Here is a 27,788-nt window from a genome sequence, read left to right on the forward strand (position 1 = left end):
TTTTCTTTACGCATTAACTATTACATATTGAAGGCATTTGTGACTGTTGTACAATAAAATGCTTGGGTTGATAATTCAAGAAAAAACGAAACTGTCACACCTCCAGTGCATTTCTAGAATGTCCAGACTGTGCATGAGGAAAACCTCAAAAAGCCATCAAAGTTGCATCTAAACTGAAATCTTTAACTGATGAGAACAAAATTGTAAAGCAATCCAGGTAAAACTCATTTGATTTGGTTCATCCCACTCACTTGGTCATCTATCTACCTGCCCCACTACAAATCCCCCCCACAACCCCCATCTCGGTCAGGTCACAGCTCTACACATCTTTTTACAGTTCCACCACGGCCCATAAGATAAAACAGTTCCACAAACAAAGTCTGCTTTCGCAGAACATTGGTAAGTGACATTGATAGGCACAGTGTAAAAAGGTTGGGTAGGTTACAGGGTGGATTGATAACCGGCATCACCAGCCTGCAGCTTTGCAGCGCATGAAAGGTGTATTGCATGACAGGAAACTACACAAAGCTCTAATCAAATCAACACTCATTTGCCATTGCTTTTTTCTGCAATTCAGGACTACAGTTTCACAGCTTGGAGATGTATTTATTTTCCTGGAAACTTCCTTCATCAAAGGTTTTCCAGAGCTTCTCAACCCACAGACCAGTATAACACACAAACGACCCATGCAGGGGACAGACACACTGGCACACATCAGATCAACCATGGAAGAATCTATGCAACAAAAGGATTTAATTGGTTCAGTCCAATGACCCGGGCTGTATGTAAAGTGCACTGGAAACAAACCACATACCAATTTTTACTATGTTTTTCTGTATGCCCAACATGCTTTTATATTATCGAAGGGGCCATACAACCCCTTTTAAAACATGAAATGCACTGTCAGACATCTGTTGCAGTGGCATTTACATAAGAACATTTCCATATTTAAAGTACTGACCTTTGCAAATTAGGCTACAAATTTTACGGAGGATTCTTATATCAAGGATAAACTTCGCTCCAGCAGGACCTCATCCTCCATGTCCCCAAATACAGACGAGTTGCTTAGACTGACACACTATAGTAGTGGGTGGTTGACAGTCCCTCTGCCAGTGTACAGCAGACACTGGACAAAGGCAGGTGTACTCTCCACGAGTATGTGTTCTCTATGCAAGGTGGTGCAATGGGGCTATGCCATGTGCCGGCAGAACACAGGGGCTGTGCTCCTTGCATAATATGGTCCCAAACGTATAACTTATTACCCTCCTGAGACCAGGTTCAAAAATCCATTCATGTAATGTTTTGCACATGCAAAATCTTTCAAAGATTTACGACTGCAGAATACAAAGCCATTTATTACAGTGCTGATGCTCTCAAATGAGCCGTTAAACATTGGTATTTACAAAACGTGCAAAACTCTACATGGGCTTTATCCTATATGATATATATTTTTTTTAGATTCACCAGAAGTCCACAACAAAAGCCCAGATGACACATGCAAAAATGTTTAACATTATTTTAAGGTCATGATTCCTTTGACAAAATGGAGTTTGCAAGCATACTTACACCCTGATTAGGCAAATTGTCGGTCTTAAGTTCCCTGTGATTAGAATACTGAATGTAGACAGGCTGGCTGCGGAGATGAGGAGTGACGGGAGTGTAGTAATTCACCATGGTAACAGCAGCTTCTTCCGAAGCCATTTCTAAGAAAGCCTGCAAAAACATGAGAAATAGGGTAATTTTCAATGCCCATCTTTTGCAGCAAAGAAATGACTTGTTTATGCGCAAACGCACCCACGCGAAATGAAATTACCTATTAAGAGGGTTGAAACAGAGTGGCATCCAGGAAGCAATTTACTTATCGTTCGGCAAAGTACATTATTCTAGACAGCTCCTATATTCATAAACATTTGTATACAAAGATGTTCTTATCTAGCTTTAGTACGACTGCAGGGTGAAAAGTGAAGCATAAAACCAAACGTTAAAAATGCACTACTTGTAATGAAGGAAGGCTCTATAGACCTACAATATTTCATTTTTCTGTGTTGAAAAAGACAGCAGCCCTCTAGCGGCCTGAATTGCAGACCTTAGTCCTGTCCCTTTTCCTCCATACTGTATGGGCATCCCTTCCAAGGGACAGGAGACGGAACCTTTTTCACCAGAAAAAAACGTCTTCCCCTTTAAACTTAGAGGCACGCGGGGCGCGGCCCAGGGAGCATGCAATGCCCTAAATACGCCCTCCTGCGCCACACCCCAGTCCCCTTTTGCACATCAACGGGAACGGACCGAATTCACCAGCGCTCCTGGGTTTGGCTTCGGCCATGAAATTCCACGCGCAGATACTTCTCCTCTTTGTCTTTTTATCATTCAGGTACTCGGTCCTCAGGAGCCACGCTCCTCCCGGCGCATGGCAACTCCTACAGGGTTCAGCAGGTGTCCATCCTGCAATGGGCCCTTCCCAACTTCAGACCCCCCCCCCCCACGCCCTCTGCCCATGTTGCCTTGGCCCAGACCATGGTTGGCAATCATGTTCGGCGTGTGACTCGCTGTCCTCGAAGGCGCTGAAGAACAGACTAGCCAGGTGGAGGGAGCTCTTCCAGAAGTCACCTCCAGAGGATCTCAAGAACTTCGTGAAGCATCGGCCCAGGTCCAAGGTAGGGCCAATATTTTTGAACGCACCTCACAAGGGAGACTCCTTCCCAGGGACTCTCCTGAGCGGGAGGGACCGACCAGGTCCTTCCAACGTCACGTACACTGAGGTTGCTACAGCTACCGGCCTTCGGGTCGAGGGGTCCTCGGATCCTCCCAGATGGAATCTCGAGGGACCAGAAGGTTCTTGTACCGGGTCTACACCCCGACACCAGCAATACGTCTGAGGGGGCGCCTAAACGCAGCTCTACCAACCCCAGGTTCGAGGGTGTCACACCTACCGGGCCGAGGCTCGTGGAGCAGGGTAGGCCTCGTGATCCACACGCGAGAGTCTTGAACCAGGCTGAACCCAGCGGGCTGGGCAACACGTCGCAGGCACGTGGCAGGCAACTCGACAAGATGGACGCCATGCCAGACAGGAGCACCCGTCCGATGCCATTCTACGAATTTGGCGACGAACGAGTGTCGAGGTGGGACTGGCCTCAACCAGGAACGTGGCCTAAAGTCTACCCTTCATATGCGCAGGGCAACTTTCCCTTGCATCCATACGGAATGGGTACGCAGCGGCTCCAGCAGTCCCCCGCTACCCTGTCGGTACCCCCTGCCACCTCTTCGGCCAGTGAGGAGGCGCTCTTCAACAAATTACTCGGCCTCATGAGGTCTCCTCAGATGGGGGGTTATAATCAAGGACGCAGTCAGGGAAGTCCTCCCCGCCATGCTAACGGCGCCACAGGCGCCTCCATCGGGATCTCTGACCCCGGTGCAGCCGCCTCCTCCGGCTCCACAGCCAAATCCACAACCTCCTCAGCCACCGGCTGCAGTCTCTGTACCCTAGCCTCTGGATCCATCTACCCCTCCTACTCCACAAGATCCTCCCGATCGGCAGGCCACGGACGAGGAGGATCCCGACACGCCATCCTCAGCCAGGGCCTTCCATGAACGTCTTGCTGGCCTGGCCGAGTACCTAGGCCTCCCTCAGCCTGAGGTTGAACAGCCGGCAGAGGGGTTTCTGGCTGAAGTCTTCACAAGACGCCCCTCTACCAACACGGGGATTCCACTGCAAACCGATGTAGTCTCCCTGGCCAAGAAGGGTTGGCTCAAGCCCTACTCAGTCCAGCCGGTCAACCGACGCCTGGAAGCCAAGTGCAGGCAGATGGAGGGGGACACACTCTTGCTCTCGACTCATCCTCAGCCACACTCCTCAGTGATCGCTGTGGCATCACTTTACTCCAAGCCACAGTCGTCCTCAGCCTCCTCCTCTACGGCGCTGCTAGGCAAGGAGGAGATGATCTTGGAGGTTTACGGCAAGAATATCTACTCCAACGCCTCCTTGGACCTGTGTCAGGCCAACACAGATGCCATGTTGGATGCCGCAACTACCGGAATTCCCCTTCCAATGCAAATCACGCTTTAAGGTGGGGCTAGCGAAGGCCAAGCTCGTGGCGCATGACCTCATGGAATCCACAGGGGCACATATCGATACCTCGGGCAGTGCCATCTGCATTGCCACAGACATGAGGCGCGTAGCCTGGCTCCGGGCGACGGAATTCAACCCGGATGTCCAGGAGTGCATCCTAGATCTACCGTTCGAGGGGGGGGGGCCTCTTCTACGGACGAAGAGCTGGACAAAAAAGGAGAACAGCTCACAAACGGCAAAGTCCTTGTCCATTCTTACAAAGACCATGCCCAAATCTCACACCCAATCTCAGCAGCGCTCAGAGAAGGGTCGTACATATGGAGGGTTCCGCGGCTTCCAGGAACGCAGATCCGGGCAGCCGGACTGCTCGCCATCTCAGAAACGACGTAAACAAAAAGGGGGAGGGGAGGAGAGTAAGGGCTTTTTCCAGTCCCCCGCCTCAGCCTCAGAGAAAAAGAAGGCATCACACGTCCCTTCGGGTCCACGTGTCTCCGGTCGGGGGCAGGCTTGCTCTCCATGCACATTTCTGGTGCCAGAATTTTGCGGACCCCTGGATCCTCTCTGTAGTATCCACGGGGTACCGCCTACCCATCCCAGCCTCCACTCCACTCCCACAGGTTGGTAAAGCAACTCTTTTGGTGGAGATCCGGTCGCTCGTAGAAAGCCAGGCAGTGGAGGAAGTTCCAGCCTCCCAGAGAGGCTTTGGCTTCTACACCAGGATTTTCGCCATTCAGAAGAACCACCAGGCGGGCCTGAGAGTTGTGCTGGACCTTTCCACCCTCAACCTCTCCTTACCCCTGCAAAAATTCAATAGCAGACACATTGGACAAGGGAGACTGGATGTGCTCCCTAGACCTGACAGACGTGTACCTACACGTCCCAATTTGGCAGCCCCATCATTCTTTCCTACGGTTCAGAATCATGGTCTACCGTTTCCAATACAAATTCCTTCCGTTTGGCCTCAACTCGGCCCCCAGGGTCTTTACCAGGCTCATGAACGCTGTAGCGGCCCTCCTCAGAGCGAAAGGGCCTCGACATCTACCCATACCTCGACGACTGACTTGTCAGGGCGACATCTCCTGAGGCGGTTCACCACTCGTCCCATGCCCTTTATGAACACACTGCACGACCTGGGCTTCTCGCTCAACCTCAAGAAGTCACAGCTGCTCCCTACGCAGACTGACATTCCTGGAACTCATTTGGGACACGTGCCCCAAGAGGGTTTTCCCATCGGAAGACAAGAGCTCGGCCATCAAGAGGGCCACCGCCCACTTCCTGAGCAGAGAAGTGACCTCAGCATGGTGGTACCAACATCTCCTTGGTCTACTAGCGGCAGTTCTGTTAGCCGTGCTGCACACAAGACTAAGGTAGAGAAGGATTCAGCTGCACTTAGCGGCCTCATGGAATCAGGAGCGGGATTCGCAATCCGAGATGATCAACGTTCCTCCATCTCTCCACCCGGACCCAACGTGGTGGTCCATGGACTGCAACCTATGGACGGGCAAGCCCTTTCGGCCGCCCTCTCTGCAGGCCACCATCACCATAGACTCCTCGCTCAAGGGCTGGGGAGCCACCCTGGATGATCTCTCGGTCCACAGCACCTGGACTCGACAGGAGCAGGAATACCATATCAATTGGTTGGACCTGAACGCCATCTGGCTAGCGCTCGGAGCATTCCTCCCACTTCTCAAGGGCAAGGTTGTTCTCATCCAGACAGACAACTCGACCAGCATGTACTACGTCAACAAGCAGGGAGACACCAGATCCCCCTCCTCTGTGCAGACTGGCGATCAGCATGTTGGAATGGGCCTTGGAAAACGAAATGTACCTATCGGCAGTCCACCACCCGGGGGGAATCCAACCCGGAAGCGGACAGGCTCAGCAGGCTGGGAGCGGGCAATTACGAGTGGCAGCCAAACAACCTCGTTACTCAGGAGATCTTCAACAGGTGGGGTCATCCCCACGTGGATCTCTTTACCACCTGGCACAACAAGAAGTGCCCCCAGTTCACATCGTGGCAAGGGCAGGGCCCTGGCTCGTTCGCGACGCATTTCACCTACAGTGGACCGACATGAAAGCCTACGCCTTTCCGCCCACTCCTCTGATACATAGAGTAATTTGCAAGATCACGGAGTCTCACCGACTCATCATTCTGATGGCTACATGGTGGCCGGCCAGGCCATGGTTTTCGGAGCTCCTCAGCCTCTCGGAGGTGCCACCTATACACCGATGGGCCCAGCACATTTTCTGGCACAGCAGGGTGGCAGAAACATCCTACTCGTGCCAGGGAAACTAGCCCTCACAGCGTGGTACCTGAGCAGGTAACACTCCGGCACCTAAGCCTCTCACAGGCCAATCAGGAGATCATACGGGGCGCAAGGAGCAAAGCCACCAGGGCCCAGTACAAGAGCAAATGGACCAGGTTCTGCCAGTGGGCCGACTCCAAGGGAATTGACCCCTTGGCCTGCAATTTGGACGACGTGCTCTGCTTTTTGGCGCACCTTGCTCATTCAGGAGTACAGGTCGACAACTGCCGAACATACCTTGCAGCCATTGGGGCTTACAGGAACTCAGGGGAAGGCATTGTTTTCCTCCTCCAACCCCATCATCAAGAAACATCTGACGGGTCTCGCTAGGCTCTACCCGCCCGTCAAAAGACTGCACCTTGTGTGGGACCTTAATGGTGTCTTGGGCGCCCTGGCGCACAAACCATTCGTGCCAATGGCGTCTGTGGACATTAGGCTGGTCAACATCAAGACAGCCTTATTAGTCGGTCTTACCTCGGCTTGCAGAGTCAGCGAGATTCAGGCACTGGTCGCCTCTGAACCATATACCACCTTTCACAAAGACGAGGTCACAAGGACAAGGTAGTCATGCAGACGCACCCGGCATTTCGGCCCAAGGTTCCATCTGCATTTCACTCAAACAAGGAAATAGTCATTCCCACGTTCTTTCCCGATCCCAAGGATGAAGCACAGAGAGTGTCGCACTGCCTGGATATCAGGCGTGGCCTAAAATTTTACTTGGACAGGACCAAGGGCTTCCGCAAGTCGGACCCCCTGTTCGTCACGTTCGGCGGCTCGAGGCCAGGCTATCAGGCCTCGAAGGCCTCCATCTCCCGCTGGATGGTCTCTGCCATCAAAGAAGCGTATGAGGGCCAGCACAAGCCGCTCCCGGCCAACATGCATGCCCACGCAGTCAGGGCCAAGGCAACGGCCATCGCATTCCAACGCCATGTCCCTTGACAAGTCATAAGCAGGGCGGCCACTTGGGCCCCTCCCTCGGCTTTCTGCAAGCATTACTGTTTGGACGCCGGTCTCGATCTGATGCCGATTTCGGACAGGGGGTTCTCAGGTACCTATTTGCTTAAGGAGAGTCTCCTCTCCACCCTGGGGCTACCATCAGTTGTAATCACCCATACAGTATGGAGGAAAGGGGACGGGACGTAAGAGTAATTATAAGTCAATCACCGTAGTGACTAACTCTTAGTCCGCAGTCCCCTTTCCTCCATACGTCCCACCAACCCCCACTAATAATACTGGTGTCATTAGGCAATGTTAATCTATTGTCGACGCCTCAATGGGGACTGAGGTGTGACGCCCGAGGGTGGAGTCAGGGCAGTGCATGCTCCCTGTGCCGCGCCCCCAAATTTAAAGGGGAAGATGTTTTTTTCTGGTGAAAAAGGTTCCGTCTGGCGTCCCTTGGAAGGGACACCCATACAGTATGGAGGAAAGGGGACTATGGACTAAGAGTACGCTAGTCACTACAATGAGTGACTTATAATTTAGTGATGAACTTAAGTAATCAGTCACCTTTTCTCAAACAGGAAAAAAAGCAATTTCAGGACTCATGACATTGCTCAGTGAGTGGCAGAATTCAGGCCGGCATCTTTCTACTCCGGGAACGCCATTTTACGGTTGTCCATGTCCCTCCAATGAACCCTAGACCATGCAGTCCGTTATGTTGAGTGTATCCAGGAAGCCCTCTTGTTACTGCTCCCATTTGGCGCAGCTCCAACTACAGGCACTCACTGTATGTTTGGCATAGGCGAAGGTAAGAGGACGGGAGATGCCCAGGGGAGGCCTAGCCTATAGGGAACTCTGGAGAATACCCGTAGGCCTCTACACCCCGGAACTCTTGTGCGCTAATCTATTTTATTTTCAAATGTTCATAGGAAAAGGGTTGGGCTTGCTGAAAATGTATAATAGGGGACCACTTTGAAAACTTTTTTCAGGGCCCCTTTTGGTTCCCAGCCCACCCCTGGAGATGCCACAAAGGTGTGCGGCAGCGCAACGCGGCGGCATTGAGTGCCAAGAGTTGTCTTCTGCCTGGGGTATGTCCATGCAAGAAAAAAGGCTCTGGCACTTTGTGGATCGTGGTTCTGGATTGAAAACATGAGGGGTGGTTTGGTACACTGTCAGACGCAGCTCTTATCGAATAGTGTGCGCGTGATGTGAGGTTCTTAGGTGGAGCAAATTCCTTATTCAGAGGGAGACGAAGGTTGTGCTACATACAATGGCAGAGCAAGAGGCTTAACAGTAGCCAGTTCAGAAATTGAACACAGAGGAGGAAGCAGCTCAGCCTGAACAAGGCTTGGTGGGGCTATTTGTAGCATTTATAAATGACTATTGTAGGCTGTGGACAAGCATTCCCACATTCTTTACATGAAACTGCCACACATGCGTTGATACAAAGGAAACCAAGCAGTTTATTTAATTCGGGTCATGATTCAGGGAAAGAACAAGGCAACGTGGTGGCGAGTTCCACAGGTAGTAAAGGCAAGAGTTAGGAACTATGTGGTGGTCTTCTGCAGCCAGGCAATCGCAGACCAGAAACAGGCCTGGGTCCATCTTCGACAGAATTAGTGGAGAGAAAGAGTAATGAAGTTGAGTAGAAGTAGTAACAAAGAGTGGAGGCAAGATCAGGAGGAGTGAAACTTTAAAGGGACAGGAGAAAGGAGGGAGGAGTGTGCGGGAAGAAATCAGAGTAGAAGGAGAAGTGAGAGTGGACCTGCAAGGATACACCGAGTCAAACCAGAGTAAGTGCAAGGCACTATCCAAAACCCTATTAGAACACAGAGTTGGATTGAGTTGGGAAGTCCCCAAGGGAGATTAGAAAATTGAACAAGTAACTTACCCGTGGTAACGTTCTTTTAACTGGATGTTCCTCCCACGTATTCCTCATCTTATGATATCTGCATATCCAGCTTTAGCTGCTTCAGAACAGTTTTTCCAGTAGAGGGCGCTGCGTGTCGATTCGATGTCCCTCGAGGGCCTCTGCCTCGGTGTCTACATCATCAATGGTATATAGAGTGCGCAGCGACCGTTGGCTGCAGTTCCGATTTTCATTCTATGCAGGACAACTAATCACTCTGAAAGAGTGTAAACTGTAATAACATGGAAATTCAACTGCGGGGTAGGCTGGTAGGGGCGATGACTAATATGTGGGAGGAAGATCGAATTGAAACGTTACCATGGGTAAGTAACTTGTTCTTCAAATGGATTGTGTTCTCCCACGTATTCCTAATCTTATGACAGATGTTAAGATGGATTTCTAAGTTTAGGAGGCCACCCTCGGTTTAGTGAAACAGGGGAACATTCTGGACAAACCAGAGCAATCTAGGTAGCTTGGCAGGCGGTTAAGACAGTGTCAGGAGAGGAGAGTGATCGGAAATCCACAATGAGCACACACAGTAACGAACCAAAAAATACTCTTAGACAAGTGTATTTGAAAAATATCTATGCATTTATTGTCGGCCGGACCGTTGACACAAGTAAACTTGAGTTATATAAAACAGTTACCAAACAAAATACTATACTAAATAATCTATATGAAATAAGTTTCCCAATGTGACAAAGTCGCAAAACACAGCCACAACCTGTAAAGAGAGGGGTCAGTTAACACACTAGAAGCATTAGACAATTCTTCGAAGTCGTTCCCTAACTTTCGAGTCCTGCCCTAAGAAGTGGGGAGCCTTGTGGTCTAGATTTCAGTTGTGCGCAAAAACGCACAAATGCGCAGGCAGAACAAAAAGCGTGTCTTCTTGGGAGAGCTGTAGCAAGTCGGGAATGGGCTTGAGGCGATGAAAAATTGGTTCCCACTATTCGACTAGTGTTTGCCTTTGGCGGCAGAGCAGTTTTCAAAAGGTGAGAATAGCTAGGGAGCGCCGGCTAACCCAGCCAAAAGTGAATATCTTTTTAGGGATATTCTTCTTTTTTTACTCACGATTGGTTGTGCCAGGGGGCCAACGGTAAGTGATGCAAGCACTCACTGACCCTCGGCACAGTCCGGAGTAAACTTTGTCAGTTTAACCGAGGCCGTTAGTAGGTTCTAGTCCTGCAGTTTCACAGCGCTCCGGCTCTCAGCGGCTGCGTGATAGAACCATCGTCTGTGACTGGACAGTTGCCTTTTCTCCGCTTCTGAAGGCCATACAAAGAACATTCTGGTGCAGCAGGCATCAGGGCATAGGAGAGCAGGTCAGCAAGACACCTAAAGCAATGTCACCAACAGGTAGTGACGTGGTAATCACAGATATGTGCAACGTTACGCACTTTCCCAATTCGGGACCTAGAGGGGTTAAGCCTGCAAAATGTGTCAGGAGAGGCATAGAACCACAAGCAAACAATGCCCCAAGTCTCGGATTTCAACTAGAAAGCAGCAATTCTGCAGGATACTCCGGGGTAGACAGTACACTGGATGGCCCAAGAACACTTCCAAAGGAGCTCATTCAGCGGGTAAGCAAGGGGCACTAAGAGTAGTTATTCTCACTACTCCAAGGGGGGCGTAGCGCCCTGGCAGGCCTTCTTGATCGATGAAGAAAACAGGGTTCGACTGGACAGTATAGGGCGAAGGGTGCCAAAACCTTTTAGTGCGTCTCCGGCGGTTCCACAAGTCTGTTTCTTCGCACAGGATACTGGTCTCCTTCTGTAGTTCGGGAGAACTCAGGTGATCGACCTGGAATGGATGTAGAGCCCCTTCTCTTATCCAAGACCAGCTTCACGCCAAAATCGAGGACTTCCAATCGAAAATCTACTCTTATGCAGGCATCCCAGTCATGGACCATTCACGGTCCACGGTGGTCCCAGTCATTCAGGCACTCCAGACATTCTGGCACCAGTAGTGTGGATTGGGACCAGACAGTCCCAACTAGCTTCTTAGGCACACACACGTTACAGGCAGAAGCCCGCTAAAGAGATCTGTTTTCGCAGGAGGCTGCATGCCCAAATAAGGAAAACCCAGGTTACTCTACCTGGGTGAAGGCAAGGGACAAAGTGGCCATGGGACAGAACAAAAGACTTTGTGGCTCAGTCATTTCCGGGCCTGGCCACAGTCTTCGACCTAATGCGGTAAAAGTGAGGTGATTCTGTAAAAAGAAGTAAAACACTTACAAAAAGTAACTGCTGCCACCAGTTCATACCAGGCACACTGGTACAAGCACTAAAAAATCCTTTGAGGGTCTCTAGGGCCATAAAACAAGAAGGACCCCAGCGCAGGGTACTGGAAGGTACATTGTGCACTGTTAAAAAGTTACCAAGAAATGGCAACATAGTCGAAGACTAAGGGAAACAGTTTCTCAGTACTGACAGTCTGAAGGACGTGTCAGTATCCGCATAACAAGTGAGCAAAAACCCAGTTGAACGCAGCTGAAGGCTCTACTGGTAAAACTCAGGATAGGATAGGCAAACAAAAGCAAAAGGTTTTGGGGGGTGGGTGGGCAGCACAAACGGAGAGAAAATTACACACAGATGAAATCTTTCCTAACAATAGACTCCCAGAGCAGTGTTTGTATTGGAGGGGGTCCGAATTTTCAGTTTCAAATTAGAATTTGGGAGTTACTATTAGCCTGTGTGTACAGAATGTTAACACTGCCTTCCCAAACCACCATCCCGGCCTGAGGAAGACTCCAGACTATAGTGCTTGGTGAATGTGTGGACTGAGGACTATGTGGCCACTGGTATGCCATTGTTTCATCAACAGGCATTTTTATGACTGCCTTTTTTACGTGGACATGATTTCGGAAAATTCATCGAAATTCAGGGGTGGGGGGCAGGTAAGGGGTTAGAGGGATCGGGAATAGTTAAAAATAGGAACCGTGGCTGTCACACACATATCCTGCATACGGACTTCCCCTCTGTAAGGTAGAGGAACTAGCCATGCACCTGGTTGAATGTGCCCCAAGACCCTCAGGAGGATAGTTTCCACATAACATGTAGCATTCAGAGATTGCAAGGATAATCCACCTAGACAAGGTTTGTTTTCACACCGCCATACCCAATTTATGGCCCCTATATCCAATAAAAAGTTGATTGTCCTGTCTTAATTTAGACATTCTGGAAATATAGAAGAGCAGGTTTTGGGTGAAGCCTGTGTAGCCTCTCTTGTTCCTTTCCAGGATGAGGTGGGGGATTCAAAGAAGGTAGAATGATTATCTGACTTAAATGAAACTCAAGACACAATTAGTGGTAGAAAGGTAGGTTTAACTTTGAGGACCACTGTGTAAAGGAGGCGTGCAGGACAAGGCTGGCAGTTCACTGAACCTACGGGCTGATATAAGGGCCACTAAAAGAATGGTCTTTAAAGTCAGCAATCTTAATGGACAAGAGTGGATAGGCTTGAATGGAGCACACATTAGGAATTTTAGAACTAGATTGAGATCCCAAACCGGGACTTGAAAAAGGACCGGAGGAAAGGCATTTGTCAATCCTTTCAAGTATTATATGACCAGTGGAATCTTGAAGAAAGATACCTCCTCAGAAGAGCGCTTGAAAATAGGTAGCGCTGCCAGAGACCCTTTAATTGTCCAACCTGGAGCAGCCCCAGATAAGCCATGTGTAGCAAGAACGATAACACCATTGGTGTACTGCATGTGAAAGGTTCTACACTCTTATCCCTGCACCAGCTGCAGAACTTGTCCCAACAGCAGTGGTACAAAGGCTTCGTTGCTGGCCTTTTGGCCAAAAGCAAAATCTCCATTACATTGTCCGAGAGGTCCCAATCCTTATATCTCAATTTCTAAGAAACCATGCGTGAAGGTCAAGTGGATGAAGAACCCAACCTCCTCTCGCGAGAGAAGGTCCTCTCATTGTGGAAGACGTATTGGAGGGCAGATGGACATGCGGAGAAGGTCCAGGTACCACATCCTCCTGGCGCAATTCAGAGCAATTACGATCATGGTCTTCCTGAACTTTAACCTCCTGATCACGTGAGGAATGACAGACTGGAGGAAACGCGTACAGGAGTGGAAACTCCCAATCTATTACGAACGCGTCCCCGGGAGCTCCTCTTGGGAGAAATTCCCTGGAGCAGTACAGTTCGCACTTCCGGTTGAGACTGGTTGCAAACAGATCAACTTGAAGGGTTCCCCAAAGGGCTAAGATCTCCAAGGACTTCCTGAGCTAGCTCCCACTCGTGGGAGACACTGCTCTGCCTCCTCATCGCGTCTGCCGCTGTGTTCTCCTCTCCGGCTTGGTCAACTGCTGATAGAGAGATTCCTTCTTGAATTGCCCAGAACCAGAGCTGCATTGCTTCTCTGCACAGTGTTAGTGACCCTGCACCACCTCTCTTGTTGAGGTAGTACATGGCCAATGTGTTGTCTATCATTATCAGGATATTCTTTCCCCGTACAGAGGGCATAAAGGACTCCAGTGCTAATCTGATGCCCTCGGCTCCAACAGACTGGTGTAGTTTGGATTCAAATGGAGACCAACGACAGCTGATTGTCATATTGTTGGTGTGGGCTCCGCACCCAGTGAGTGAGGCATCTGTCACTACTGTTATCTCTGGCTATGGTTGCCAAAAAGGTTCTCCTTTCGGAATGTTTTCTTGGTAGTTCCACCTCAGAAGATTTTGTGCTACTCTGCTTGGAACCTGAAGGAGGTCAACAGATACAGTTCTTTATTATGCGAAGAGCTGTGTTTTGAGTGCTTTGCGGAATAGCCAGTAAGATTTCTCAGCTCCAAGGGAGGGAGGGAGGTCGTTACACAGTTTTGCAGCAATGCATGGGAAGCTTGAACCTCCTGCTTTACATCTCTTGACTTTGGACACAACAAGGCGGTCAGTGTAAGGGTCCCTTGTAGGTCTGGTGGTAGGTGCCTTGGGAGATTCTGTAGGTGAGGTAGGGGGAGCTGTGTTGGATAAGCATTTGTGGGTGATTGAGAGAGTTTTAAATTTGATGCGCTCCTGTATGAGGAGCCAGTGTGCTTCTCTTCTAGCTTGAGAAATGTGATCTCTTTAGGGATGTGGAGAGGCACTCTCAAGGCATTGCAATGTACCACTTGTAGTCTTTGTATATTATTTGCTGATGTACCTGTGAATAGGACATTATAGTAGTCAATCCTGGAGCCAATGATTGTATGGGCAATAGTAAGACAGTTTTCTTTGGTCAGAAAGGGTCTGGCTGCGCTCAGGACCTTGGTGGAGTAGGCGGCTGAAGAGGTAATGGCGCTTACTTGCCTTGACATGTTGAGAGGCATCAAGGTAGACTAAGGTCTTCACTGTTGGTGAGACGGAAAGTGTGCAGTTATCCATCTTAAAGGCAGAGTACGGTTTGTCCAGGGACTTCAGGGCATTTGGAAAACCTACAACTAGAATTTCCGTCTTATCACTTAAGACAGAAGTGGTTGGCTGCCATCCATGCTTGTATGGTCGAGTAGATATTGTTGAGGGGGGTGGAGTCGGCTGTTTAGTTGCCTGATAGGGGGAACAAGATTTGTGTATCATCGACATAGTTTGTGTAGGCTATACCTAATGAATCAAGGATGTTGAAAAAAGGCCCTGTGAAAATATTGTATAGAGTTGGAGCAGAGCAGGACCCTTGTGGTATGCAGCAAATGATTGGCGAGGTTGAGGAATGTGCAGTGTTCGAAAAGACCCTCATGACCCTTCCTTCCAGAAAGGATGCAATCCAAGCAGTGGCAGGTGTGGAGAAGTTGGCGTGGGTGGTGAGGTGTTTACAAAGGATTTTGTGGTTAACCAAGTCGAAAGCTGCGGACAGGTCTAAGAAGTAGCAGTGCAGGATTACCTTTGTCTCCAATTTCGTCACTTTTTTTTTTTTTTTTTTTTTTAAATCGAGAAGGGTGGATTCTGTTTCATGGCCTGGGCGGAAACCTGATTGGCGCATCCCTAGGATTTTGAAATGTTGGATTTGCAGATAGGCTGTGCGGCCTAGGATTTTTTAGTAAGAAGGGGACTGTGACAATAGTTTGTTTGAATGCGTTTTCTTTTTTTCTTTCTTAGGAGAGGCAGGACCCAGGCTTCTTTAAGGCTGACTGGGATGATACTCTTATCGAATGACGCATTTATTTATGCATTTATGACTGTGCTAGTATATCAGCACACTCTTTAATGAGAGTAGCAGAGCAGATGGGACCTTTGCAGTTAGTGGGCTTTAGGATTTTTATGAGGTTGAGAACTTCCGTTTTAGAGAGCTGTCTGAAGTGGAACTGTGTGCATGTTTGTGTGATAGATGTGAGGGGGGAGCAATCGGTGATGGTAGGACAGGGTTGGGTGCTGAATAAGGCTTGTTGAGTGATAATTTTAGTATTCAAGATATTGAATTTGCCTAGTAATGTAGCCTGGACGTCGGAACACCACAATGCGTCTTTGGTTAGAGTGGTGGGAGGTGGGGCTGGTGCCTCAAGTTCTGTAAATATTGAAGATTTCTTTTTAAGTCAGAGTTAGCACTGCTGATTCGAGTGTTAAAAGGAGTTGGATTTCGTAGCAATGGTGTCAGATTTGTAGAGTTTGGCAATTGTGGTGAACTCATTTTTGTAAGCGTCAGTTGGGTCCTTCGGCCATGTATGCTGGGCTTGTCGCTTCTGGGAGTGCAGTTTGAGTAGATTAGGTGTAAACCAGGAGTTGGAGCGTCAGACTTTTTTGGCTTTGTGGTAGGCTAGGGGGGCTATGGTGTTAACTGCCTTAGAGAGTATGAGGTTTGTTTGTTTTTATTATTTATAATGCGCAAGCGTAGCCGGGGGTATCAGAGCGCAGCCTTTACAAGAGTTTTCTAAACTTGGTTACAGTACAATGAATATACATAATACAAGACTAAAATACACCAAAGTTAAATGCAAATCAGTAGTAGGCCTGCAGGCCATTATATACAGGTGAACAGGAAGGCCCACAAGCAGGTAAGCAGGAAGGCACACGCGGTTACAGTTTGTGCAGGTGGCGCTGGGCACTTCATAGTCTTAGTGGGTCTCAAGTTTCAACCATGAGACTACCAGTGAGTGGAAATTCTGGTAGGGCATGTCAATTCTAAGGTTTGGAGGCAAGGAATTCCACAACAAAGCAGCTTTTACTGGGAAGCTGTTGCCCCCTATGGTGGCCCGTATGTATCCACTATAGAGTTGGGATTAGGTTCAAATGGTGGCTTGAGGGCAGGAGTGTTTAGTAATGGCAGGATGTTTTCTCTTGTGAGTTTCCTTGAACTTCTTGTCATGTCTGGTGGTAGCAGATTAGGAGAGTTTGTGAGTTTGGTGGGCTGTGCGATGGCAAAATGGATGATGAAGTGATCCGACCATGGACAAGGAGTGGTTGTACTGGTGGTGATGTGGCAATCATGATCTGCGATCTAGTCAAGTGTGCATCCTTTGCAGTGGGTAGGCATAGTGGTCCTCTGGATAAAGCCTAGGGATGTATTGTATTTCTTTATTTATATAGCGCGCCTGGCCCTAAGGCATCTGGGCACATGTCTTAGATTACACAAGGGTCATACAAGCATGTTTAGGTATAAAAGGCACAACAAGTTTGAAAATAGTTATTTACAGGTAAATCTATAGTGCAAGTTAAGCATACATAGTTAAGCATACATAGTCATTTATGAAGGCACAAAGGTTGACAGCAGGTGTTACAGATAAACCTAGAGTAACCGGTTTAGCAAATAAGATTTAGCATTAACAAATATGACATTACGATCAAGATAACATTTTACAATATGTACTGGAAAAAATGACATATCTGGGATGTAATGTGAAGGTTATTAAGGCAAGGTTGCTAGGTGGTTTCCATCTTGGTCAAAAAGCCATGCTTTAGCTTTGCATTTCATTAAGCTAAAGGCAGGTTCAAGCCTAAGAAAGGTGGGCATCGAATTCCAGAGCTTCGATGCCAGTACAGGGAAGCTGGCCCCGCCAGATTTCTGTAGTTTGAATCTGTGGATGGCGAGGCAATGAATTTGGGCTGTTCTTTGTGGTCGGTTGGAAGTATGTCTCGAGGATCTAATGGCTAAGTAGGGCGGTGCATTATCAGTCAGACATTTGTGAATGAGGGCCAAGGATTTGAGGCTGACTCTTTGGGAAACAGATAGCCAGCGCAAGTTACGGCGGTTGTCCGATACATGTTGGTTTCTAGGGAAGCTCAGGGCGGCCCCAATGGCGTTGTTTTGGGTAACCTGGAGCTTACTGAGGTTACGGTGACTGGTCCCTAGATAGAGGGCGTTGCAATAATCCAGCTTAGACATGATTAGCATTCTGGCCAGGAGAATGCAATTGGCTTTATTAATAAATGGGCGACATGCCGTGATAGGTTTGCATGTGTATGCTGAAGCTGAGGCAACAGCATTAGTTTGTCTCGTGAGGACAGAGTCCAGGTAAATGCCTAGAGTTTTGGTGTCATTCGTAACCTTAATGATGTTACCGTCAATGACAAATGATTTAAAGGAGCTGTCAAGTTTGTTAAGCCTGTTAGTCGAGCCCAGGAGGAGGAGCTACATCTTGTCATCATTAAAGACAGAGCTCATGCTGTGCCATCCAAGCCTGGATTACTAAGTATATCTCGTTTAGCGCTTTAGTGTCAGCAGCGTCGTTGAAAGTGATGGGGATGAGTATCTGGGTGTCATATCTGCAAAATTAATGTAGGTGACACCCAGATAGTCAAAGATATCAAAGAGTGGTTTTGTGAACAGAACACGTTGTAGATTGTGGGTGAAACACAAGAAACTTGTGGTACTCCGCACAGTACTGGTGAGGGTACTGCGGATGCAGAGGGGGAGAAGACCCTCATGGAGCGATTGGCCAGGAAGGATCTGATCCAGATCGTGGCTTTGTCCGAGAAGTGCGCTGCCATTTCAAGATGTCGACACAAGATTTGGTGGATGACCAGGTCGAAGGCGGCTGAGAGGTCCAGTAATAGAAGAAGGGCGATCTTGCCATTATCTTTTAAGTCATCCATTTGTGTTTTTAAATCTAATAGGGCTTTTTCGGTACCATGCTTAGGGCGGAAGCCCGATTTCCTAAGGCCGAGAAGGTTGTTACGTTCCAAATAATCCTGGATCTGTAAGTAGGCAGCTCGGTCTAGAATTCTTAACAGAAATGGTACAGTTGTGATAGGCCTGTAGTTAGGAGGTATACGAGGGACGAGAGATTTTTTTATTGTGGTCAATAGACTGGCAGATAATAGAAGGTTACATTTGGAAACAGGTATTAGGATTGCCTAAAGGACTACATACGATAACTCTCAGATACGAACTTGGATTAAAATCTCTAAAATACGCAGTTGATTGGAAACTCTTGTCTTTGTATAGGTCTATTACTGTGCCAATGACTAACACATTATATGAAAATCTCCTAGAAAATATTAACTTAAATTCCTCATTCACTTTGACAGAACTCCAAAAGATAGCAGAAAGCCTGCCAACTTACTGTGAAACAGATAAATTAACACTGAGTTTAAACCCACTGAAAGTTAAAAAGTCCTTATCTTTGAGAGATTGGATTACAACAGGGGATATGTTGAGATCAACCTCTGTTCGCGAAGGGTTTTTTAAGTACGGGAAAAAACAAGGTGTAGTACCAAGATACTTGATGAAGTTCCCTAACCCAAAAGGAAGACAAAATTTTATGAGGGTACGGTTAAATTTGATTAAAACTGGATCAGTGTTAACTAAATGGGGAGTCACTGAAGGGGCCCGTAGTCTATGCACGGAATGCACAGATCTAAGTAAACAAACGCTAGAGCATCTGCTAAGATTTTGTGAAGGCACCTGGAAAATTAGAGTGGAATATTTAGGGAATTTAGTTGGGTCTTTGGATAGACTATCCTCTGATATTTTTTGGGAAAGAATGATTGCGGGTCATGAAATAAAATTGACATTAAATGTCCTTAGGGTCTTGCAAAAGACAGGTGTTATATCGTCAGAATACTGTTGATCTATTGATAAAATAAGGGGAAAACTGCTTTTTATAGGTAAACTAGTCACAGATGTGATGAATTTTAATATGCTAATTTTATAAATTTGTGACAAAGTAATTTGGGAATGTGATCTAGATATATTTTATGAATATGATGTTGTTTTTTTTTTTATATATGTGGATATATGTACTGTCTTTTGAATGTGAAAAAAACCCAAATGAGGTTATATCACAATAAAAAAAAAAAAAAAAAAAAAAGATTTTTTTTTGAGGGGGATGACCCACGCATCCTTCAGATTGTCGGGTACAGTAGCAGAGTTAAAGGATGAGTTTATTAGAGAAGTGATGAAGGGTGCTAGTTCATGGGATGCTTCCTTTATAATGGGCGCTGGGCAAGTGTCGCCCTGGCAATTGGACAGCTTAAGATTGTTGATGATATTTTCTACCTCTAGGATTGTTAAAGGTGAGAAGCTGAAAGGTTCGATAGTAGGAGGCGTGAGGTTAGTTTTGTTAAGGAGGGAGTTCAGCAAGGTATTGGACTGGAGACTGCTTTTTTTGGTATTGATTTTAGAATGGAGTGTTGAGATTTTGTCGAGGAGTGCCTTCTGTATGTTTGAGCACCATGTGCTATCTTTGCTACAGTCATCAGGCGGCGGAGAAGGAGTTTTGAGTTCTCTAAGAATCTTGAAGAGCTCTTTTGTATTAGATTTAGCTCACAGGATACGTTTGTTGCAAGTCTCCTTGGCTGAGAGAATAGCCTCCTTATAATTAAGAGAGGCAATAGCAAGGCTGTCCTTGTTTGCCTCAGAAGGGTGGCTTTTCCATCGGGCTTCAGAGTTTTTTTTCTTTGCTCCGGGTCCACAGATGTGGGGTGAACCACGAGTTGAGGTGCGCACGTGGTTTGGATTTCCTAATTTTGTTGGGAACTGTGGCATCCAGAGATTTGAGGAAGGTCTTATTGTAGGTGTCGACTAGGACAGTTGGGTCAGCGCAAGATAGAAGTGCATTGTTGAGAGAAGGTAGGATGTGCGGGAGAAGGCTTTCTCTAGTTATTTCTCTTTTGTTTCTGGTACAGGTGGAGGGTGCAAGGTTTGGACTAGGTCGTGGATAGCTACGATACTAAATGTAATGTGGTGATCCGAACATGGACAGGATGAGTTGACTATTGAGGTAAGAGTGCAGTTTAAATCAGCTAACCAGTCAAGAGTTCTTCCCTTTTCATGGGTAGGTTTGAGGATGCGGTGAGTGAAGCCCAAGTTGGAAACGGAGTTCGCATTTTGAGGCATTAGAATCATTGGGGTCAGATACGCCTAGGTTAAAATCTCCTAGTAAAATGATTTGTGAGTTAGTCTTAGTTTTGTCAGATGTTAGAGAGATAATATGATCAGCAAAGGTGGTGTCGGGCCCTGGTGGTCTGTAAATGAGGTGCAGAGTGGCAGTTTGGTTATTTGATAAGGCGAGTTTGACTGACAGTTCAGCTGATGGGATTTGTTGATTAGGTATCATTCTCATGTTTAAGGATTTTTTATGGATGAAGGCTACACCGCCGCCTTTAGATTGGTTCGAGGTACGGTCACATCTTATGATGGTGTAATCGCTGGGGATGGCCAACGATAGAAGGGGGCCTGAAGCTGCATGCAACCAGGTCTCTGTAATAGCGAGATAGTCTAGATCCTGTGTAGATATGAGGTCTGCAATATCAAGGGCATGGGCAGTAAGCGACCTAACATTGATGAGGGTGCCTTTGATGGTAGTGTCTATGGGGTTGTGGGTGGTTCTTGAGGTTGGGAGCTTGTGAGTGGTACTGTGTGGATCAGCCGAGGTAGTAATGTGATTGGGTGTCATGGGGGTGGATGGTTGTTTATGTAATGTGGAGTGGTTGCCGAGTGGCGCGAGCAGTTCTAGACCCTAGTCTGGCGTTACGAATGTGAAAGGCGCAAGGTTGATTAGGAGTGGGTTTGGCTGCGAAGTGTTGAAGCCATAGGGCAAGATCATTCAGGTAAGAATTAGTATGTGGTGAGGTGTATGTAATTGTGGTGTTACTGCTCTGCTGCAGGTTTAAGGGCCAGCAGTGGGGGGGGCTGAGCGAGCAGCGTGAGTCTAGGGTGGCTAGTAGTATCTACCATAGTTTGGTTAATATGTTTTGCCGTGGTGAAGTGAAGTGATAGGATGCTGGCACACAGTATGAGAGACAGGATCAGTATGGCAATGATGTGGTGTGGTGTGGCAGCGAAATTGAACAGGTTTGTGCATGTTGTGTCGTGAGGTAACAGTGATGGTACTAATACGACTAAGGAATGGCTGGAATCACAAATACATTAGTGGCCATACCAAATAAAACATTGAGTATTGCATCATACTAACATTGGTTTACAAGCGGCACGTTTGGGAGTAGAAGACACATGTGTGACTACGCTGAAGTCATAAAGTTAGCGTGCTAATGAGAGTACATTCAGGTGGCGAGCGACAGTAACATTCTCTAACAAGGCTGACAACGAGGTACCACGCCTGCGCGAGGAGACAGAGGCAAGGTGGCAGTCATATAGGCAAGGAAATAGGAGCATTAAGCAACAAAGCGTGCCATGGACATAGGTCTTGTGCAAATGGGAGGGGAGGCGCTATTGCTTAGGCAAGGCATTTATGGCTACAATTGCAGAAGATACATGTGGGACGTACAACACAGAACACAGTGCAGTTTTAGTGTGGTGTAGCAGATTCAATCCACAACAGGTCGGGCAGTACAACGGCGTTCGGGACAAAGCATGTAGTAATGGCGCAGTGACAGGTAACGAGGCTTACTACATTTCGCTTTCCGGAGATGTAAGCAATGGCAGATACACGTACTTGAAGTAGAGGGGTGACTATTGGGGTAAAGTTAATGCTGTAGGACGACGAACAGGGGAACAGGCCCTGGCCTCAGGAATGCACTGGACAGGCTCGAGAAGAGGCGCCTTTGTCCAGCGCCTTTGTCCGGGAGCCGGCTCATGCCTGCCGGCATTCTGGTTGGTGCAGGAAACAGTGTTGAGTGCAAATACGGCGCCACGGGCGGGTGCTGAGGTCTTGGGCAGTCAGGTAGAGCTAGGGCATAACAGGGTGGCCATATTGGATGTGGCTAGTGGGTTGTTCGGGTTAGACAGTCCTAAATTGAGGTCCCGTAGTAGGATGATTTTTTAGGAGGATTCCAGCTTGTCCTGGGGAATGTGGAGTAGGTTTGGCTGGAAGTTGCGTGTGTGGCGGTATAAGAGGTGGATAGTGATGGTGCAGGTGGGTGTTGGTGTGAATTTGAGAGTTAAGAGGTCAGGGTTACCTTCGAAGGTTGTGTTGCACTGTTTTAGGGGAAGTGTGTCTTTGGCTCTCAATGCGACACTGCCTCCTCTAGAGGTAGGCCTGTTCCTGAAAATGGTGTAACCTGTGGGTATGGCTAAGGAGTGTGCTGGTCCGCATGCGTCATGAAGCCAGGTTTCTGTGATAGCTAGGGTGTTGAGGTTATGTTTTGTAATGAGGTTGTGTATGTCGAGAGCATGTACTGGCAGTGAGCGGGCATTGATGGCACAGGTTAGTAGAGGGCAAGTGACTATGCTACATGAGAGGGGGCCAGGGCTTGTGATGTGTGTGGGTGTAGTGGTCTATAGGGGTGAGCTGTGGTTAGGTTGTGGTTGGGTGTGCTGGCTGAGTACAGGTGTTGTGGGAGGATTGGAAGTGTTAGATGATGGGCTGGATTTGCTATGGGTGTGTGAGTGGTGCTGTATTCTGTGGTGATATGACTGGGTATGTGATGGGCTGGTCCACTATGGGGGTGCAGGTGGTTTTAGAGGGCAGAGTTGCTTGCTGAGTACGTAATGTTGTTGGGGATGTGTGTGTCAGTTTCTGCAATTGGGTGTTATATGCAGGGTAATTTTTGTGGCTAGAGTGTTGTGGACTCTGTTAGTAAGGGTGAGAGGAGTTGTGCTTAAAATCTTTTCCAGAGGGGCTGTCTCAAGCATGGATGAGATGGGCTGGGAGGCTGGAGTTATGGGATGTGTGCGTAGTGTGGAATTTCTCTTGGCAAATGTAGGGGGTGTGGTAGTAGGGGTAAGTCGAAAAAGACGGGAGCGAGGTCTCCTATTCCTCTGCAGTATGTGCAGGAGAGTGCAGTTGTATCTGTAAGGGGGCAGAGGTTGAACCTAGCGGATGGTGTGTATTATTCACTATGAGTGTATGTGTGACAGGTTGGCAGTTCAAGGATGAGCATTGTTTCTGCAGGCTACAATGAAATGGTAGTTCTCCTGTGGATGATCCCAAGACCTTTGTAGAAAGGGAAGGCAGTAACCCTGGGCCACTGTTAAGTAATACCCTGCCATTCTTTCAGATGCTGTGAGAGTCTGCCTCCCACCGGGGAGGTTTAGAGGCAGCTGATGCAGAGGCTGATGGTGAACGGGCTCCTGCTTGGGTGGTCTTAACACCTCTTCCCCCATCCACCACGGGGGAATCTTTTCTGACCTAATTGATTTGACAGTCCTCTCCCAACTGAGGAGTAATGGGGAAAGGAACTGCCCCTCCAAGGTGTACCAGTGGGGCAAGTAGGTGGCTGTCGGACTGCTGCGTAAAGGGATTTGGCTGCAGCTTTGGAGTGCTACAGCTTCTCCAGGCTCTTGTCAGCCTTGCTGCCAAATAAATGAGTGCCGTAAAAGGGCATGTGAAGAAGTCTAGACTGTACATCTGGAGGAAATCCAGACTCTCTCAATCAGACAAATCTGCGTGATACAGTGCTAGCCGCCATTGCTCTGCTGATACTGTCCGCAGAGTCAAGACCAGTCTGCAGGGATTTGAACATCACATCTTTCCCATCCTTGACAATGTTTAAAAAACCGTCTTGTTCTTCCCCTTCGGGGAAGACATGCATTACTTACCGTAATAGCATTTCTGATGATTGTATCTGCTTAGATTCACATGCTGTGCATATGGTCCGACATCCAGTGGTAACCGCGGAGTATTGCATCTTGTCTTTCAGGGACCGAAAGGGGACGTCGGCATAGGCGTGTCTGTAACACTATACCTATCGTGACGTGTGGTGTACCCAAAATCCCTCACGCGCCGAGGTCCCTCCGATTGTATTTTTTCTGCCATGAGGGAGCCCAAGGCTATAGTGAGTGAGTACATAAAGAGAGAAAGTAGTAAGATGTCTATGTTCCTTTCACCCCGAGCGGGGAGGTAGGGAGGGTGCATGTGAATCTAAGCAGATACAATCATCAGAAATTCTTTTATGGTAAGTAATGCATGTCTTCTGATGCTTGTTAATCTGCTTAGAATCACATGCTGTGCATAGACTAGCGAGCAGTACCCGGAGTTGGAGGTGGGTTGTGAGAAGGAACAGTAGAGAAAAGATGTCTTAGTACTGCTTGTTCCACCTGAGAATCAGACCTAGAATGAAGGTCTAGGCAATAGTGTTTTGTAAAGGTGTGTACAGAACTCCAGGTTGCAGCTTTGCAAATGGACTCAAGAGGAACAGTTGCAATGAATGCTATGGATGCCCCAGTGCCTCGAGTAGAGTGTGTTCTAGGCTTGAAGGGCAGTTCTCTCTTAGCAAGAGTGTAACAGTGTGATGCATTTGACAATCCACCTTGAGATAGCAGATTTAGAGACAGGATCCCCTTCTCTACCAGCTGCCACTGAAACAAATAATTGTTTAGTCTTCCTTAGTGGTTTAGTTCTTTCCAGGTAAAACATGACTGCCCTACGCACATCTAGTGTGTGAAGGCTTCTTTCGGACATGTTAGTAGGGTTCTGGAAGAAAGTGGGTAGTTCGATTGATTGGTTCACATGAAACTTTGAAATGAATTTAGGCACAAACCTGGGATGTGTGCGCAGTACTACCTTATCTTTGTGGACTGTAACAAAGGGGTCTAGAACAGAAAGAGCCTGTAGTTCGCTAACCCTTCTGATAGAAGTGATAGCCACTAGGAAGGCTGTTTTATAAATCAGGTCCTTCAGACTTGCTTTATGCATAGGCTCAAAGGGACTCCCATGAGCCTGGTCAAAACCACATTCAGATCCCATCCAGGGGCTGGGTGAGAGATGGGAGGAGAAATCCTCTGAACCCCTTCCATAAAAGCTTTAATCACCAGTATTTTCCACCATGATACCTTTCGTTGTGATGTGGTGTAGGCTGACAGAGCAGCCAGATGAACCTTTAGGGAATTGAAGACTAACCCAGTGTCGAACAGGTGGGTTAGATACAGCACAATGTGTGAGGGTGAGCAATTGATGGGATTGATGCCCTTGGAATTGCACGAGATGGCAAAACGTTTCCATTTGCTGGCATAGCAATAACATGTATTAGGTTTTCTCGCTTCCCTGAGTATATCCATGCACCTCTGAGGGAGTTGCAGGTGTCCAAACTCTATGATCTAAGGAGCCAGGCTGCTAAATTCAGAGTTTGTGGGCATGGGTGTAGGGTCTCCCCTCTGTCCTGAGACAACATGTTGTACGGGCAGGGTAGCTTGACTGGTGGGGAGAGAGACATTTCCATCAGGTGAGGGAACCAGGGTTGGCGGGCCCACATGGGGGCCACAAATATCATTGTAACTGGTTCCTGGTGCATCTTGAGCACTATCTTGTTGAGAAGGGGAGTCGGGGGGAGGGGCTTTGGGGAGCGTAGACAAATTTCCCCGACCATGTTATCCAGAGACCGTTCCCCTTGGATCGGTTCTGGGGGAACCTGGAGGCGTAGTCTTGGCATTGGGCGATCTCCTGAGTAGCGAACAGGTCGATCGCTGGGAAACCCCATTCTGGAGAGACGTTGGCCACAATGTCTTCGTGCAGTCGCCATTCGTATTCTTCGGGCAGAGGGAAATCTCTGCTGAGTACGTCTGCTAGAAGATTGAGTTCTCCTGTAACATGTTGGGACAACAGAAACATCTTGTGTCTGAGAGCCCATATACAAATGTTCTGGGGCAGCTTGGATAGCCCTGGAGAGTGAGTGCCCCCTGTTTGTTCAGGTAGTACATAGCTGTACTGCTGTCCGTTATAATCAGCACTGTCTTCCCTTGCAGTTGCACCTGAAAGGCTTTCAAAGCCTTGAACACAGCTAACAGCTCCAGTAAGTTTATATGGTTGGACGCTACTTGAGGAGACCAAACTCCGTGTGCTGTCTGCTGAAGCAGATGAGCTCCCCATCCTGTGAGAGATGCATCTGACGTGAGAGTGTCTTCCACTCCAGGGGTGGTGAAGGTCTTCCCCCTTCAAGAGGTTTTCTCTTGACCACCACTGAAGAGAGAGAACGAGGGCTGGCGAGACAACTACCAGATCTTCCCATTGTCCGCTGGCCTGACACCACTGGCTGTTGAGCAACTCTTGCATGGGACCCATGCGCAGCCGCACGTGGGGCACCAAGTATATGCATGACGCCATCATCCCTAGCAAATTCATGGCTTTGCATACCGTCACCTCCCGACTGGCTACATATTGGGGGGATCTAAGAAAGCATATTCTGAACCCTTTTGTTGGAGGGGAAGACAAGACCGTCTTCCGTCCGAATCAGAGCTCCCAGAAATTGTTTTACTTGGCTGGGGACTAAACTGGATTTCTTTTTCGTTGATTGAGAAACCCAGGCTGAAGAAGAGATCTACTGTTTTTTGGGTGTTCGAAAAACAAGCGTCGAACGAGTCCCTGTGATGAGCCAGTCGTCAAGGTAAGGGTAAACTGGGACTGATAGTCTGTGCAGGTGTGCTGCTGCCACTGCCAGGACTTTGGTAAACACCCTTGGTGCCGAGGCGATGCCGAAGGGGAGTACCTTGAACTGGTAATGCCTGTCCTGGATTATGAACCTTAGATATTTCCTGTGTACTGGCAAGATTGAAATATGAAAGTATAACCAGGTTACTCACCGCAGTGACCACCTTACTACATAGTCCATAGTCTCCTTTCCTCCATACTTATGGGACATCTCTCCGTCCTGTGGGATGGGACCAGAGCACTTTGTAAAATGCATCCAAATTTTCTTTTTTTTTTATTTTTTAAAATGTGTCCTTCCTCTCTTTCTTGCGCAGGGCCCGGCACGCGGCCGTAACCCCACCCACCGTGGCTCCGCCCCACGCATCACCCATCAGTCCTTTTCTATCACCAGGTCAGAGACCTATTAGCAATAACAGAGGAACCTTATTAGAGGGGACGGCGGGTGGGGGTATGTCGGAAAGGGGACTATGGAATAGGAGTAAGGTGTCACTACGGTGAGTAACCTGATTATATTCCTACGTCCCGTCCCCTTTCCTCCATACTTATGGGAGATTCCCAAGCACTCCTTACAGGAACTACAGGTGGATGGAATTACCCCTTACTGAAAAAGGTTCTTCAGCACAGCATGACCAAACTGAGCATCAGCTCTTGAGCTCATGTCAAGACAATAATGCTTACAAAAAGCAGATGGGGAGGCCCAAGTAGCTGCCCTAGCGATGGACTCCTAGGGGACATATTTCTGAAAAGCAACCGCGGCTGCCTTGCCCTGCACTAGGTGTGCATGAATACCCTTAAGAGGTTTCAGCCCTTGCACGGTGAAAGACTCTAATGCAGGCGGCGAACCACCGAGAAATAGTCACCTTAGACGCCTGCTTACCCTGAGG

At 48.1% G+C, this 27,788-nt stretch overlaps 1 protein-coding gene across 9 annotated transcripts in view; it reads right to left on the bottom strand.

Annotated features, from left to right (window-relative positions):
- Positions 1-27,788, bottom strand: part of PTBP3 (polypyrimidine tract binding protein 3) — a 1,755,480-nt gene that overhangs the window by 1,079,320 nt on the left and 648,372 nt on the right. For all 9 annotated transcript variants that reach the window (XM_069630627.1, XM_069630630.1, XM_069630624.1 and 6 more), the window contains one exon: positions 1,567-1,713. In XM_069630627.1, coding sequence (XP_069486728.1) covers positions 1,567-1,713 — 147 coding nt within the window. The remainder of the gene's footprint in view (positions 1-1,566; positions 1,714-27,788) is intronic.

The sequence above is a fragment of the Ambystoma mexicanum genome, chromosome 6q (genome assembly GCF_040938575.1).
Source record: "Ambystoma mexicanum isolate Mex_15411 chromosome 6q, UKY_AmexF1_1, whole genome shotgun sequence".
Lineage (NCBI taxonomy): Eukaryota > Metazoa > Chordata > Amphibia > Caudata > Ambystomatidae > Ambystoma > Ambystoma mexicanum.